The 15,593-nt window shown below is 35.2% G+C and overlaps 2 protein-coding genes across 4 annotated transcripts; one reads left to right on the top strand and one right to left on the bottom strand.

Annotated features, from left to right (window-relative positions):
- Nucleotides 1–4: 4 nt before the first annotated feature.
- LOC145731289 (calcineurin subunit B type 2) lies at nt 5–3,271 on the top strand. Its single transcript, XM_081983001.1, has 5 exons — nt 5–165; nt 1,774–1,813; nt 1,971–2,147; nt 2,205–2,326; nt 2,382–3,271. Exons 1-5 carry the CDS (start codon nt 163–165, stop codon nt 2,550–2,552), a joined length of 513 nt encoding a protein of 170 aa, XP_081839127.1. The 5' UTR covers nt 5–162; the 3' UTR covers nt 2,553–3,271.
- Nucleotides 3,272–4,356: 1,085 nt separating this feature from the next.
- Nucleotides 4,357–15,216, bottom strand: LOC145731265 (uncharacterized). 3 transcript variants are annotated; one of them, XM_081982961.1, is made up of 10 exons: nt 13,863–14,156; nt 13,552–13,737; nt 13,158–13,417; nt 10,757–12,506; nt 8,157–8,890; nt 7,671–7,952; nt 7,390–7,617; nt 6,909–6,960; nt 4,912–5,027; nt 4,357–4,837 (listed from the first exon to the last, which is right to left on the bottom strand). In XM_081982961.1, exons 3-10 carry the CDS (start codon nt 13,413–13,415, stop codon nt 4,682–4,684), a joined length of 3,576 nt encoding a protein of 1,191 aa, XP_081839087.1. In that variant the 5' UTR covers nt 13,416–13,417; nt 13,552–13,737; nt 13,863–14,156; the 3' UTR covers nt 4,357–4,681. The 3 variants fall into 3 exon arrangements, with proteins under 3 accessions (XP_081839087.1, XP_081839086.1, XP_081839088.1); XM_081982960.1 differs by lacking the exon at nt 13,552–13,737; XM_081982962.1 differs by lacking the exons at nt 6,909–6,960; nt 13,552–13,737 and having other exon boundaries at nt 13,863–15,216.
- Between the last annotated feature and the right edge of the window lie 377 nt (nt 15,217–15,593).

Here is a 15,593-nt window from a genome sequence, read left to right as displayed (position 1 = left end):
TTGTTGCCTTACCAAAAAAGTCATAAAAAAGTAATAGGTCGTTTGCAAAGAAATCTGAGCAAAGTGCCAGTAAAATATCTATTTTAAAGATATTTCCGAAGTGTAAAATCAAAGAGCGATAGTAAAAGGGTAATTAGTTTGTTCGTCCGACCCCAGTGCGCCATGGTAAGTTGCGAATTTACTGTTTGTAGTTGTTAAAAACTGTCGTTTAATTCCTACTTTGGAAACCCAGTTCTAGTTATTGGGACAAGCCCTTTTTGACCTGCTAAATTTAATGTATAGGGCTTCACTGTTTACTACTGTTTGATAAGAAATTCTTTATTTAGAAATGAAGCACTGCACTAATTGAATTTAGTTGGTGTAGTGAAAATTTGGTTGTACTAATTTTATCTTTTTTGAGTTTGTACTATGTTTATTTGCAAAGCACATGCTCCTTAGCTGTAGTTTCCACTTTCCTGTAATACCACAATAATGTAGTTAACATAACCACTGCCTATACATTATTACTGCATATCTTGATTAGGCTGTTAGCAGCAAAAAATACTTTTAGCTTTAAATCTATAGTTTTCAGTTCTCCTTACAAAATAAGAGAAAAATCTGTTCAAAAATCATGTTCTCCATTGAAAAAAGCACTAATTTTAATGCATTTTCGCCATGTCAATGACTTTCTAATTATAGTTTACCTTACAGTAAATAGTAACTAAATGGTTATTTGAAAGGTGTTGTAAATTGTTTATTTCTCAAATTCCTACCTATTTCAATCAAAATTAAGAAAAAGTGAGTTTCTTCATTCTTTTTAGCTTTTGAAAAGGTGTTGAACATGTTAACTAATCAGATCTTGTAAAGATGAGTTATTGCCTGAATTATACAGATTGAAGATATAAAAATACACAAGTAAAGTCCTTGGAGTTTACTGCACATGTGTTAAACACATAAAACCCATTACCACTTATAGAATAGGGTATTTAAAATAACATTTGATTTATTGTTTAACTTGTGGTAATCTAAAGTTTAAACTAAAAACTGACAGGGATAATTATGTTTGATTGTATCAGTATCAATGACATGTTGATTCCTGTAAAAATTCAGCAACACATTTGAATTCCAGAACAAAAATAACATTATAGATTTTTCCACAGTAATAGTTGGTTGTATCCCAAGTTTGATTTAACAAACTGTGGTAAAAGCATTGACACTTATTATCCACTTCTTTTTACCTAAAATATTATTTTCAGAATTTATTGACATTTTTGTACATTATTATGTGCGGTTTGTGATTGAAAAGGCACTTCCACCACTAAACACAGAAAATAGTGGAATCAAAGCTGTGTTGTGTCTAAATTTGTATTAAGCTACTGAATATAGTAATATATTAATTATTAATAGGGTGGACTATTGTAGAGGGTTTTTCACCCATAAAACTCATCCACTTTTCAGAATACTCAAAAGTAACATAATTTGCTGAGAGGAAATTTTTCTTGCTCAAATCACTCCTCTTTTTTAATAAACCGTCACCTGCCAAATACAATTTGACAAACGCCAGTTCACAAATTGTGACATCACATTCTATCTATCCCACACTGGCGCATAATTTAAAAAAATGAAAATTCTACTACAATAGTAACATTTACCTTTAAAATTGATATTATGGAGGTGTAAGTCTTGATATCAGTTTAACTGATCAATGTGTGAATGTCTTCCAAGTCATACTCACTAACCATTTGAATGTCATGATTGCAAAGTTGTTAAATTGGCATTCTATTTTTGTTTTAGGGTAACGAAAGTTCCCTGCCCATGGAACTTTGCTCCAACTGTAAGTATGTGATTATACTGTAATAGTGGGTCTTTTATTTTTATTTCAATTTCCCATAATTATCAATTAAAAACCCCTTAAGTTTTATGCTTAGTTTGTAATAAATCTGGTAGTTAAAATGTCAGTAATAGATCATTTTATTGTACTATTTTTACAGTCGACGCTGACGAAATCCGCCGTCTAGGCAAACGATTTCGTAAGCTGGACTTGGACAATTCCGGCGCTCTTAGCATTGATGAGTTCATGTCATTGCCTGAGCTGCAACAAAATCCTTTAGTTCAGCGGGTGATTGATATTTTCGACGCTGATGGCAATGGCGAAGTGGATTTTAAAGGTTCAGACAGATTTGACTCAGTGAGTTGCAGTTAATTACCTTTTTCTGGTCTTTTAGAATTCATCCAGGGAGTGTCCCAGTTCAGTGTGAAAGGCGACAAGTTGTCGAAATTGCGTTTCGCCTTTCGTATTTATGATATGGATAATGATGGATATATCTCTAATGGTGAATTGTTTCAGGTATTTTTCTAAACAATGTTATCTCATTAAGTTAACCCTGGTTGTGCTGTGATAGGTTTTGAAGATGATGGTGGGCAATAACCTAAAAGATACCCAGCTACAGCAGATTGTGGATAAAACTATTTTGTTTGCTGATAAAGATGAGGATGGCAAAATCTCCTTTGAGGAGTTTTGCAACGTTGTCGGCAACACCGACATCCATAAAAAAATGGTTGTTGATGTCTAAGTACTTACATTAAAAAAAAAAACACAAATTTTATTCAGTTATTTATTTAGTAGGCCACTGTCAAGTAGGATTGATTCTAGTCATATAGCAAACTTTTTTGTGTTTAACTGTATATGTCAATGTTTTACATGTTGCAAGTATAAAATTTGTGTCAGTAATAAGATTTCCCAATCTACATCTTCTTTCACGGCGACCTTGGTTGCCACTAAATATTTAAACGTAGAAAAATATAATCTCTTTACTTATCTATGTATTGTAAAAATTGTTGCACGAAAAAGCTTATTACTGTATAGTGTTATTAACATTCATGTATCAATTAAAGGTTGTTCTTTATAATACTTATATTCTAGGTGTCATGTGTTTAGCGCTTGATGGATTTTAACTCCGCATTTTTTTGGTTTTATCTATATTTATAAACAACTAATCATTGGTACTGGTATTTATCTCAATGGTCTGTTGATGGGTGAGTCAACAGACTGTCGGAATTGCTACCTAAGACGAATCAAATCGACTTTTAAATAATGGCAAGAAAATACATAGAAACCGAATTGTAATTGAATTTTATGTATATTCTTTTTTATTTGGAAGTTCATCTTGAACGTATCGTAGTTTAAATGTGTTTCTATTACTTATTGTAGGAGTTTTTCGAATATAGTGTTAAAAATGTAATGCGTGATTATATAATAATTATGTTAATAAATATTATTCACCTCTCTAAATTTATCTTTTATTATTTATTTAAGAGTTAACTTTGGGTGTAACCCTTAACTCTTTGAGGTGTAGATAGTATTTAATTACTTTGACAGCAAGAAAAATGTTGGTAAAAATTAATACGCCAATGAGGATAGTCAAATTACTAGCTATGATAAGGAGCAGAAAAGCGAAAAGTAAATTTTAGTAATTACTCCTAATAGTTGGCGCATTCGCCAATTGTCAAGAAAACTAAATTTACCTCCTAACGCGCGCTTGATAGAAAATCCAATTTTTACAGAAAACCAGGCATATTATTGGAGAGCAGAAACGCGACGAGGTAAATTTTAGTTGCACCTAATACTTGTCACATTCGCCAATTGTCAAGAAAACTAATTTCATCTCTTCCTACTTCTGTGTCCCTGATAGAAAATCCAATTTTTATAGAAAATCGAGAATATTATCAGGAGAGCAGAAACGCGACGGGGTAAATTTTAGTTGCTCCTAATACTTGTCACATTCGCCAATTGTCAAGAAAACTAATTTCATCTCTTCCTACTTCTGTGTCCCTGATAGAAAATCCAATTTTTATAGAAAATCGAGAATATTATCAGGAGAGCAGAAACGCGACGGGGTAAATTTTAGTTGCTCCTAATACTTGTCACATTCGCCAATTGTCAAGAAAACTAATTTCATCTCTTCCTACTTCTGTGTCCCTGATAGAAAATCCAATTTTTACAGAAAAATCAAGAATATTATCAGGAGAGCAGGAACGCGACGAGGTACATTTTAGTTGCTCCTAATACTTGTAGTAACATTCGCCAATAATTGTCAAGAAAACAAAATCCATCTCTTCCTACTTCTGTGTAACTGTGTCCCTGATATGAAATCCAATTTTTACAGAAAATCGAGAATATTATTAGGACAGCAAAAACGCTTAAGGAATTACAACTTAGTGGCTTTTAATTCTTGGCGCATCCGCCAATTGTCAGGAAAACTAAATTTACCTCCTGCTACTTCTATACTCCTAGTAGAAGATCCAATTTTTTCCAAATGGTTTATGGACTTGATTGCATGGAATCGGTCGAAATGAACAAATAAAGATGCAAAAAAACATATTTGAACATTTATTTAAATCTTAAAAGCTAATACAAAACAGTATTAACACTATAAAGACCTTTTTAGAATGACATACAGAGTGGCCAACTATGACCATCAAATGTGAACAAATTTTAAATCAATTTATTTACTTTGGCCAACCTGTATCCTAAAGCAATAGAAAATAAAAAAAAGTGATTTGTACAAAAGTTGGCACTCTACACCAGTGTCCAATAAAGGTTCAGACAAGTTGAGAAGTAAAATTGAACAAATATTTTGCAAGCACTATTACGCACGTTTCTTTTCAGGTTCTAAACCTAGTAAACCTACAGAGAAAACACTCACTGATACCGGCTCTCGATATATTTTGTCTGCGTTAGGGCACTTCCACCATTGGTCGGATCCATAAGTCTGTTCCAGTCGGTTTGACCGACTACGAATCCGAGAGCCTTCATTTTCTTTTGTTGTTTCTGTTCTTCCAAATCAGCCCACCTGACCTGCAACAAACAATTATGTAGTCAATTAGCGGTTTATTGTGAAAGTTGACAATTAAAATATGAAAATTACTCACTCGTTTCTGTCCGGGTTTAGAAGGTTGGTCGGGTTCTTGCCACTCATCGTCCAGTTGGAGGTATTCCTCCATTGTTCTGGATTGTCGAAGCGGTTTGTTGACTCCGTCGAGCCGCGCTACAAAAAAAATCAATGATAAGCATACACAACTGAAAGTAACATTGTAATTTTAAATGATCTACTGATTAAAGTGACTGATTACTCAGTATAACTGTTATGGCACAGTCTGTTCAATGACTGCTGAGGCAATTTAGAGATCTATGGAACTTTCAAAATGATATAGTAATGTATAATCGTTATGGGATAGTTTAAGACACTTGTAGAGGGCTCTGGCACTTTTTAGAAGGTTCTCAGTAATATTAAGAGGTCCCTGGCACGTTCAAAATGGTCCTTGAGGCCTCTGGCAATTTAAAACAATTCTAGGAAGGTTTAAAACACTAGTAGACCCCTCTAGCCTTTTTTAAAAGGTTTTCAATAGCATTAAGAGGTCTATGAAACTTTCAAAATGCTTAGAGGCCTCTAGCAAATTAAAACAGTTATGATACCGTTTCAGAAACTTGTAGAACTCTGTGGCACTTTTAGGAAGGTTCTCAGTAGCATTTTTAGGACTCTGACACTTAAATCCCGATGGAGTGAGGTACTACTATTTAGTAAATAGTAGGCCTCTGGCAATTTTATTTAAAACAGTTATGGGAAGGTTTAAGACATTTGTAGAGCGCTCTGACATTTTTCAGAAGATTGTCAGTAACATTTAGAGGCTACTGGAACATTCAAGATGGTCCTAGAGGCCTCTGGCAATTTAAAACATTTATGGGAAGGTTTAAGACACTTCTACAATCCTCTTTTTTATTGGTTTCCAGTAAGGTAAACCCCTGGGACTCTATATCCATTGTGACAGAAGGATCCCAAAATGTGGTAGAACAAAATGGCACGTTGCAATGTCCGCAGACTCTGATGAAGGAGCACATCCCTATGACAGTAATACTTAACAGTCACAGCCAGGATACTGTAGTGTGCTGAACAGGGTTACAGTTGCAGAATTATGAAAATCAGAAAAAGTGAAAAAACAAAAAAAATTAGACGTTGATTTTAAAGAATTGACAAGCACTTTAACAAGGGCAAAAAGGAAGGAAGATTTACATTTGGAGGTCTCTGGCACATTCAAAATGGTCCTGAATGCCTTTGGCAATTTAAAACCATTCCAGGCAGGTTTAAAACACTTGCAGAGCATGCCTCTAGCACGTTTGAATCGCATTTTACTTCTGGGAATAGTCTATGAAATCTTGATATAAGAATTTGTTCCCTTTTAATATACCTAACCGGCATTTTGGACACAAAACTGATCTCTATAAGATGATTCACGCTGTTTTTTTACTCTAATGAAATGAGATAAGGGATGTGATGCAACAATTAGAAGTCACTGAACAGAGCTCAAGTCCACATGTGCGGAATTTGCGTACATCCCAGCATAGTGGGTGGGGAATGATTGATCTTGACCAATCGCAAACTAAGAACAGTGCTGTGATTTACGCAAATACTGCACATTCTGCGTTATGCCACTGCAAATCAAAGAGATGTCACGTTTTACTGTAACCATATTATAACAGGGTGGTCCGAAAGATTAAACTTGGATGATATCAGTTTAAAGTGTGATTAATATCAATATAAACGAAAAGCTGAGGTTTGTACATTTTTCTAATTAATGTCCTCTAAAATAAAATGTGGCTAATTTACACAATTCAGGTTAGCACATATTATAAAAGTGTCGAAATAAGTTCTTGTTGCAGTTACATACATAAAAACGTTAACATTACAAGATGATTTGATTATTAAGTACGTCTATTACATTATCTCTTATCCAAATAAGAGCAAGAAGCATTCTAATATGTAGCTAAATATTACAACACTGACAAACTAGAATGCATCTTTGGAGTAAATAACAACATCATCGACTATCTAAATAATCCCAAGTACATAAATAGCATAAGTAAAACTTACCGAGATTGTTTAAAGAACAGTCAAATGTATCCCATTTGCTTCTATTCTGTTCCTGTGAAAACTTAATTAGTTATTTCCAGTACCCACGCTGTATAAATAAATACTTTGCTGCGAAAAAAATACATTTCATATATTTTTTAAACCTGCGGATTAATGAACAATTAACACAACCTGGAAAATAATTAAGATATATTAACCAGATGACATTACGTTATGTAAAAGCACTAAAACAACTTAGGTTCAGTAAAATGTTGCTTATAACCATTCGGACCACTCTGCTAAGCCAACCTAAACAGGGCAGAGAAAATATAATAAACTGTTTTATAAATAATGGTAATATGCTTAAAGAAGCATTTTTCCAACTCTGATAAAGATTTCATTGTTGAAAGCCATCTGGTAAGTCCTTACACTTATTTCAAACTGTGGTTTGTTTGTAAAACAGTGTAATAAAAGTGTAACAAAATAATGCTATTTAAATTACCTTTTCTGTATTATCATCCTCGTCCTGATAATTTTGATCAACTTCCTCCATTTCCACTTCAGATATCGGGCCAGAACTGTGCAAAAAAGTGCTAGCATCCACTAAAGGATGATGAGAAGGCGTCGGTTCCCAACCAGCTATACAGTCTTCAATATACGATTCAGTTCTTTGGTGAATATTCTGTCTACTGCAAAGATCCGGGTCCAAGTCCAACTGGCAAATGTAGACCTGAGACAAGTTCTTTACTTTTGCTGACTGACTCTTTAAATCGAGTAATTTACCTGGAACCCGTTTTGCTTCGCAAAACTCCACATTTCACCGAAATTCCGTACTTTCTGGTTGACATTGTCCACCACCACGAAAGGGAAATATCCATCGGTGATTGTTTTTTTGAAGGATTTGATCAAAGACTGTCTGTAAGACTCTTCCATTTCCGCTTCGTATTCGTACTTCATTTCTTTAATTTTTACACGTTTACCGTCCTCTATAATTTCTTTTTCATGTTCTACCATGAAGTAATCGTCTAGTGATAATATTCTAGGAGCCGAACCTCCATTTTCTACCTAAAGTCAGGAAAATGGTATTGAAGAGGTATTCCTTTCAAAGTTGTTGTTATTTGAATAGTGTAAATTGTATTGATCATTTCAATTTTTCTTTGAAGGTATTAAATAACGGTTAAAAGTTGCTTTGACCGTGTAAAAAGGAATGTAAACTTTAAAATATCTTGAGTGCATAGCAGAATAACTTCTGCAAACAATTTTACTCACCTCTCTGTCTTTGATAAGTTTGGCAAGGTAAGTTTTTCCGCTTCCAGGAGGTCCTCTCAAAATAATTACTATTTTTTGTGGTCTACTAAAACGCCCTGGTGGGTTAATTAAATCTTCCATGGTTACATTTTGAACAGGCACAGGTTTCGAATGAACCGGTCGATTTCCAGTAAATTTCCGCTGTTCATTACCGGAAAACAAACGCGGTTCATTTACTGGTTGTGATTGTTTTATCAAATTCTGCTGGGGTGGAGAGTATTTCATAGTGTTTTTACTGGGAGAAGTGCCCTCATCCTCCCATTCGTCATCGGACAACTCCTCTAAGTCTAGTTTTTTTTCGAAACTTGCTGTATTTTCACCGGAATTTTGATTTTTAGGTGCATTTTTGTTGAAACTCCGTCTGTCCCACTGTCGACCGTAATCTCTTTCCGCTGACGCTCGGGATTCAGTTCTGGCGTTCTCAGGAAATCTTTCTTTAGGAATTGGACGTGCATATCTGTTGTCCTCACTAAAATCCTGATTTCCCCGTCTGGCAAATTGATCAACTCGCTCGGGTTGATATCTCGGAAGATCATTGTTTGAATTGAAACGCCCAGTTCCGAGCGGATCGAATTGTTGAATATTGCGCAAGGTACTGGAGAGCCAAATGGGTCGTTGCGGGTATGGAATACGATTTACAGGTTTGTGTCGATAGTCAAACTTTCTTATTATATCTAAAGCCACTTCGGGAATAGCTGTGCATAAAAGAAAAAAACAATTTCATCATAACATAAATAATATAAGTAAAAATTTGAAAAGTAAGAACACATTTACTGAAAATCAAAGTGAATTAGGATAACGCCAAAAATCTCGTGGCAACATAAACAAAAACAACAAATTACGTCATTATGACGTCAAAAAAGCTCTGCTCGCTCCATGGAGAATGAGTATTATATACAGGGTGTTCCTAATTGTACTTGCGTAATTTTAACAGCGTATTAAACGAAAAAAAAGTACCTACTGCAGTTAGGAAAATCAAGAGGTGTGTATAGAAAAACTAATTTTGTTTATTGTTCCAAATTCCAAAACGACTAAAGATATTTGCAAGAAACTTTCTAGTATTAGCTGTCATCGATAATAAATATATCTCTATAAAAATAACATTCTTTAACCTTTCCAGTGGCGTCCGTAGAGAAAAAGTGGTATGTCATTGGCTTTATTCATAAAATATATATCAATTTTTGATTCAATTTAGCTCAAAACAGCTTTATTTTGTTCTTTGTATAAACGCACTATTGTTGATTAAAACAATAAAAGTTTTCTTGGTTATCAATTAAAAACAGAATATAAACAGTGTTGTTAATTTGAGTTTTTTAATAAAAAATAACTAAAAACGAGACTAAACGTCATTAGTATACGAATTGATGCTCCATCTAGCGTGCAGAGCAAAATTGTCCAATTGTCCAAAACCAAACGTCAACTTATTATTATATTATTAGCTCATTAAAATATATAGGGTGTTCCATTAAATGTTTATCCACCTTGTATTTTTTTTCACTTTTACCGTATATACAAGGTGTTTAATAAGTGTCCGATATTTCACAGCGCAATTCTTCTGGTATTAAGTTAAAAAGTCCATGTGTCTGCAAGACCTTACTTATTGAGCTACAGTGTGTTAAAAATTAGTTTTCTGTTTTTTCTAAGTAATTATTGAAATAATATCGGTATTTGGACGAAACTTGGTACTTGAGGGTTTTGTAACATGACAAACTTAAATTAGATCTTGGATTTTCTCTTTACAGGTAGAGGGCGCTAATTAAAATTATTTTTTAACAACCTGTAGCTAGATAACCTATTGAATCCTCCAATATGAGTATTTATTATTTATGGTCATTTAATATTTAAGATTTATCATTTAAGGAATGGCATTGAAGTTAACTAACTTAAGATTTATCACATTCTTAAATGAAAACAGTTCTGAGCATGTTCCGATCTGTAAAAATAATTTGGGGAACTTTGTTCTAGTTACAAATTTGAAATTTTTGATTTAGGAAGGTTTGTGTAAGAATTCAAATTACATAATACTAAAATAAATAAGACCAGGACTGACAGGTTTAGGATTCACCTTTGATTCAAAAATTCAAATCCAAATTATCACTATGAACTATCAATCTTAATGCCATTTGTCAAAATTAAGTGATATTCTGCTACCTTTTTATTGGGTGCTCCATAAGTGTTAAGTTTGAGCATAAATGGACTAATTACTGAAAAATCTTAAATCATAAATGTTAAGTGAACATAAACCCACCATTTGGCTTTGTAGACTAACACTAATCTCTAAGCACCTATTACCAATTGTCTTTGTACAGTGTACAAGACAAGTAAGTTCTTTCTACACTATGACAACAATGTAACTTTTTTTCGGCTGTGATTTTGTTCTAGTTTACTTTGATTTCCTGTATACTTTCATTACATTCAGTATCCCAAATTCGACTGAAAACATGAGAATCTCAAAATCTGTTTGTCATTGCATCTTTTTAAATAAATTTCGTAAAATTTATGCTTTATTTCAACCGATTCTTTCAGTAGAATTTGGGTCATTCTATATACAACCAACTTACGTTCTCTCAGTGGTTTGTGTTCATAATCAACCACAACTTGTGGAACAAACATAGGACCTTCCTCTACAGGTGCTTCCGGCTCAATCTGAGCCTCACTTGGATTCACGACATCCTGTCCCACGTCATTAAACATGCTGTGGTACTTCTCATACTCATCCTCCTCGTTCCACTGTTCATTATTCACCTCAGAATCGTAGTGGTCGACGTTTTGGTTGTTGCTGTACGGCTGGGCGAATTGAGGTGCATTTCGTGGTGGGGCATTACGACCCTGTCCGTTAGCGTTGTGAAACTGACTCTCAAAACTGTTGTTTCGCTGAAATCTAAAGTTTCCGTTCGGTCTTCCCCCTCCAAATGTTTGCCTGTCGCCTCTGTGAAAGTCGTTAAAACGACTAGGCGGGTCGGTAACGCTCTCGCCATCGTAGCTCATTTCTTGGTCAGTTGGACCGTTTGTAAAACTCATTCTTGTTTGATCGTCAAAGTTATTGACGCTTTCAAAATGCCCTCCTGGATGATATGATTCTGAATAATCATCAAAGCTCTGATTGGATCTTTGAGCGTTAATATTCATTAAACTAGGAATGGGTGCGGATGGTTTAGGGGGTGGCTGAGATGTGTCAATAACAGGTGGTATTGATTCTGGTCTCGCCAATTGCTTTTGTGTTACTAAATTTAACATGTTAAGTAGATTGGCATCTCCTAAAATGCTGTTCAGTCCTTTAGAAATAGCGTCCAAGTCAGGACCTTTAGAAGAGGTGGGCGGAGCCTCTTGAGAATCAGGAGGATTGTCTTCCAAGTCATTCAGGTCTACGCCTTCTTTAACTAAATCCAGTCCAGGAATTCCACCTGAAGTTGTTGATGATGATTGCAAAAAACTGCTTCCAGATTCTGCTGGTTCATTTTCGTTTTGGGGTACCGGACTTGGAGCAGATACGGAAGGTTTGAAGCTTAAGGGTTCGTTATTTTGGGTGGGAGGTGGCTTGGAAAACAAATTTTCTGCTACCTTTTCCGACTGTTTATGGAAGTTTGTACCCAATTGAGGTGGGGGTTGGCTGAAATTTTGAGGGGGTGGCTGGGTAAGATGCGGTGATTGCGTAGCAAGTTTAGCAGAAGAGAGCTGCTGTGCAGCAGCAGAAACCGGTGGTTTACCCATCGTTGATTGCAGTGCAAGTCGTTTTTTTCTCATCTGCTCTCTCCTATCTAACAAGGAATTTCTCCAAGATTCCCACTTTTTCTCGTATTCCAAATACTGCGTCTTGTCAGGATGGTTCACATTCTGTTCCTTCCATTTATTAAACTGAGCCTCCCAAGCTGCAAACTCCTTATCAAATTTTTTCTCCGCCGCAGTTAACTCTTCCAAGTTTAAAACTTTTTGCGCATGTGTTGTTGGAGTGGTCTGGTTCTGCCATGCAGCCCCACCAGGTTTCGCAGGCGTACTTTGCCGATTCCAATTATTTTCCATAATTTGCCGTTTATTAGCCAACTCAGATTCCGGGTTTTGAAGTAAGGGTCTTTTTAAGTTGGCATTCTGCCAGTCATTTCTGCCGGGAAATTGTGTTGTGGGTGGAGGCCGACTAGTGTATTGCGCTGGAGGACGAGTGTTATAACCAGAGGTGGGAGGCTGGGCGGCATTAAATTGGCCAGTTTCATCTGGAGGGGGAGGAGGAGGAGGTTTATTTTCGTTGGGTGGAGGTGGGGGAACGGATGTGTTCGTATTTGCTGCTGCGCTCAATGCACTTAAAGACTTTTGATACTGGAAAAAAAAAACACAAAAACTGCAAAATTTACATAAAAGTGGTAAAAGTGAAAATCTGTTATACAATTTAGGAAGAAAGTAATTTATTTAATTGCAATGCAAGTCAAATTTTAAAGTACCTTCACTTTAAAATAACTGTACAATTAGAGGCTACAATTGGACAATTATACTTAGAATAGATTTGAAGGTAAGTTTTGAGAGTGGATTAATTTAAGTGGAGAGTAATTGTAAGTCTGGCAGACTGGTTGATAAGAATTAACTGCTTAATGACACAAATTCGCAAGGTTATCTCAAAAGTTAATAACCCAAAAAAATCAGAAAATAAAAAATTCAGTAAAAAATACTGGCCTGAACAGATGAAAACATATTAAAAGTATTCCAGTTTTTAGGAAAAATTTTCTACTAAGAAAGGGAAATGTATAAGTAGACATTTAATTGGACAATTTAATAGAGTAAATTGCCGGCTAGTTTATTAACCTGTTGATCCAAAACACAACTTATTTTAAGTCTACATGTGCAGCATTTGCATAAATTCCAACACAGTGGGTAGTTTGTGATAATCACAAACAAAAAACAGTAAAACCATTTACACAAATGCTGCACATGTAGAGTTAGCAGCATAACCCAATAATATGATTATCGACTTACCTCTGCCCCATACTGTTGATGCCATTGTTGGTACTGTTGTTGCCACTGAGCCCACTGTTGCCAGTTTTGCTGTTGCATTTGTGCCCATTGCTCTGGTGAGTATTGAACACCGCCAGCAACTGCAGCTGCTGGCCCTGTTGGTGGAAGTACTGCAGGAGCAGGATTAATAGTACCAGATAATAAACCAGTTTGAATTGGGGCTGAAGCAACAACTCCTGTTAAAGGTGGGGCTGCTGCGTGCCATGGTGGCCATGACATGACTGGATAACATTAAAAATACAAAATTTATGGTAATTGTCAAATGGTTTCAACTAAAATTGCCTTAACATTTGAATAAACAAAGCTAAAGTTTGACACTTAGAATTAACTGAATGAGCAGAGCAAATATAAGTACCTAAAACTTTTTCTCAGTCCCCAGATGGAGTCACAAATAAAAGATAAACAATCAGAAGAGTTTTTTTCCTGTTACTTTACTAGTGCAATGTACAAAACCTTTACAAGAGATCCAACTATTACTTAAACCTTCTCTCCACAATTTTTACTTCAAGAGGCAATGGGCTTTTCCCACAAGAGCTCTACTCTACAAAGATAGGAAATATAAAGTACCTTCATTCTAAGAAAATTGTTTTGTTTGTGTAGGTAAGGTTATACTAGACATTCTCCAAATCTACTAATTTTAAGTTTCCAATAATAAAAGGAATGTACCTTATAAGTAGTTTGTGTTAATTCACCTCCTATTTGTGGCTAGTTGGTTGTTGGCTTGAATAGTTCTGAGACAATGCCCCCCACTGGATCAGAAGCTTCCAATTTGTTTTTGGAATTGTATCTTCAGGGTTTGAGTGAGTTAATCTCCATATAAACTTCTGTTACGTATATTTTTTATGTTTAGTGCTTAATTTCGTTCCTAAAAGGTTTATTAGACAGAAATTCCAGTCAATTGGGATTATTATTAATGTTTTTTGCAAAAAACAGATATAACCAGGGTTGCCAGAACAGTTTGAAGTGATGTCGCTATTACATGTTGTGAAAAGTCGCTACTTTGTCGCTACGTCAATTGTCAAATTGCTGCTGTCAAAAACAAATATTTTTTTCATAACCTGTTCATAATAGAAAATATTAGGTCTCCTACCTGCTTCACAAGTCTTCGATGTTGATGGCAAGAAATACTTTGAGATATCGCTCATCGCACAATTTTTTGATATCCAAATTCAAAAATGACCGAAGTTGAAGACAATCACAGAATCACGCCTGCGTATTTGCATTTACTTATTCTTATTTACATTTGGATTTAGTTGGGGGAACCCGGGGAACGCGGGAAAGTATGAAGCAATGAGGAAAAAGAACAAGTATCAGGAGGTAACAATAATACAAATTATAACCCGTTTGTGCATTAAGCGAGGGGGACGGAAGTTGATTGCGCATTCGCCTACTGCGCAGTTGAATTGACGCAAAGTCATTGTCAGTTTGGAGTTTCAAACCCGCAAAAATTTGTTGTTTGTATTTAGTGTTAATTTGTTTTGTTTGTTTGTGGTTCTTTAACAGTTGAGTTTTGCAAATTTAAATTAAGTTGTACAGTGGACAATAATAATAGTGTTTTATAGTGCCAACCGAAAGTTGACGGCCGCCATATTACTCCCCCTCTCCCCCTTGTTTCTGTCACCCCCTTTGTTTGCTATTGCTCCTTCCTGCTATATTTTTTTTATTCATTGGTATGAAGTATGGTTAAGTTCTTGTTAAAATATGTTGACGTTTAGCGGACAATTGACACTTGACAGAGACACAAGTCACCGTACGTCGTACGTGTACGTCAACGTCAGTTTGTTCATAATAGAAATGTAAGAAATGGGAGGAAGCATCACTGCTGCTCATATACGTTCGACCAACCTTTTATTATATTACGTTACGATGACATTTTATCAGCAATATTATTGATATTTTATGATTATTTTACTTAAATCAAAAAGTCGCTACATATCACCACTTTTTCGTAAATCGCCGCTACGATTTCAGACAATTAAAAAGTCGCTATTTTAGCGACAAGTCGCTACGAATGGCAACCCTGGATATAACCTTATTAAAATGACAGAGAGGGAAGTGACAGCTTTATTATTATTACAATTGAAAGACCTAAAAGAATTTGTTTATCTTTGTTCAACTAATGCTAATGTTACTTACTAGAAAAGGACGTCACTAATTTCAGACTGACATTAGTTCTTAAGAACTTTTCCTGTACACTAGTACTCCTAAGAGTGGATAGATGTCACCCTCAGGAAACCATTGATCTATAAAGTCCGAAGTGGAAAGGACACGCAATGCTGGCGAAGTAAAGCTAAAAATCTTTGTTCGTGTTAGTTATGGAGGCTAATTTTCTACTTGTCCTCATTATAGATTTTATTAAATCGCAATTTCTCTGAAATTCTTTTACAGCTGTGAAGA

The sequence above is a fragment of the Ips typographus genome, linkage group LG6 (assembly GCF_016097725.1).
Source record: "Ips typographus isolate SLU linkage group LG6, UJ_Ityp_2.0, whole genome shotgun sequence".
Lineage (NCBI taxonomy): Eukaryota > Metazoa > Arthropoda > Insecta > Coleoptera > Curculionidae > Ips > Ips typographus.
Note: the sequence above shows the minus strand (reverse complement) of the source record. Positions and strands in the feature narration are given on the sequence as shown.

Bases quoted from the DNA above. Each gene is read 5' to 3' on its own strand.
- LOC145731289 (XM_081983001.1), top strand. The intron at 1,814-1,970 runs GTAAGTATGTGA...CTATTTTTACAG, and splicing joins CATGGAACTTTGCTCCAACT to TCGACGCTGACGAAATCCGC. The intron at 2,327-2,381 runs GTATTTTTCTAA...GTGCTGTGATAG, and splicing joins CTAATGGTGAATTGTTTCAG to GTTTTGAAGATGATGGTGGG.
- LOC145731265 (XM_081982961.1), bottom strand. From the start codon at position 13,415: ATGTCATGGCCACCATGGCACGCAGCAGCCCCACCTTTAACAGGAGTT. The intron at 12,507-13,157 runs GTAAGTCGATAA...TTTTTTTTCCAG, and splicing joins ATCAACAGTATGGGGCAGAG to TATCAAAAGTCTTTAAGTGC. The intron at 5,028-6,908 runs GTAAGTTTTACT...TTTTTTTTGTAG, and splicing joins CTGTTCTTTAAACAATCTCG to CGCGGCTCGACGGAGTCAAC.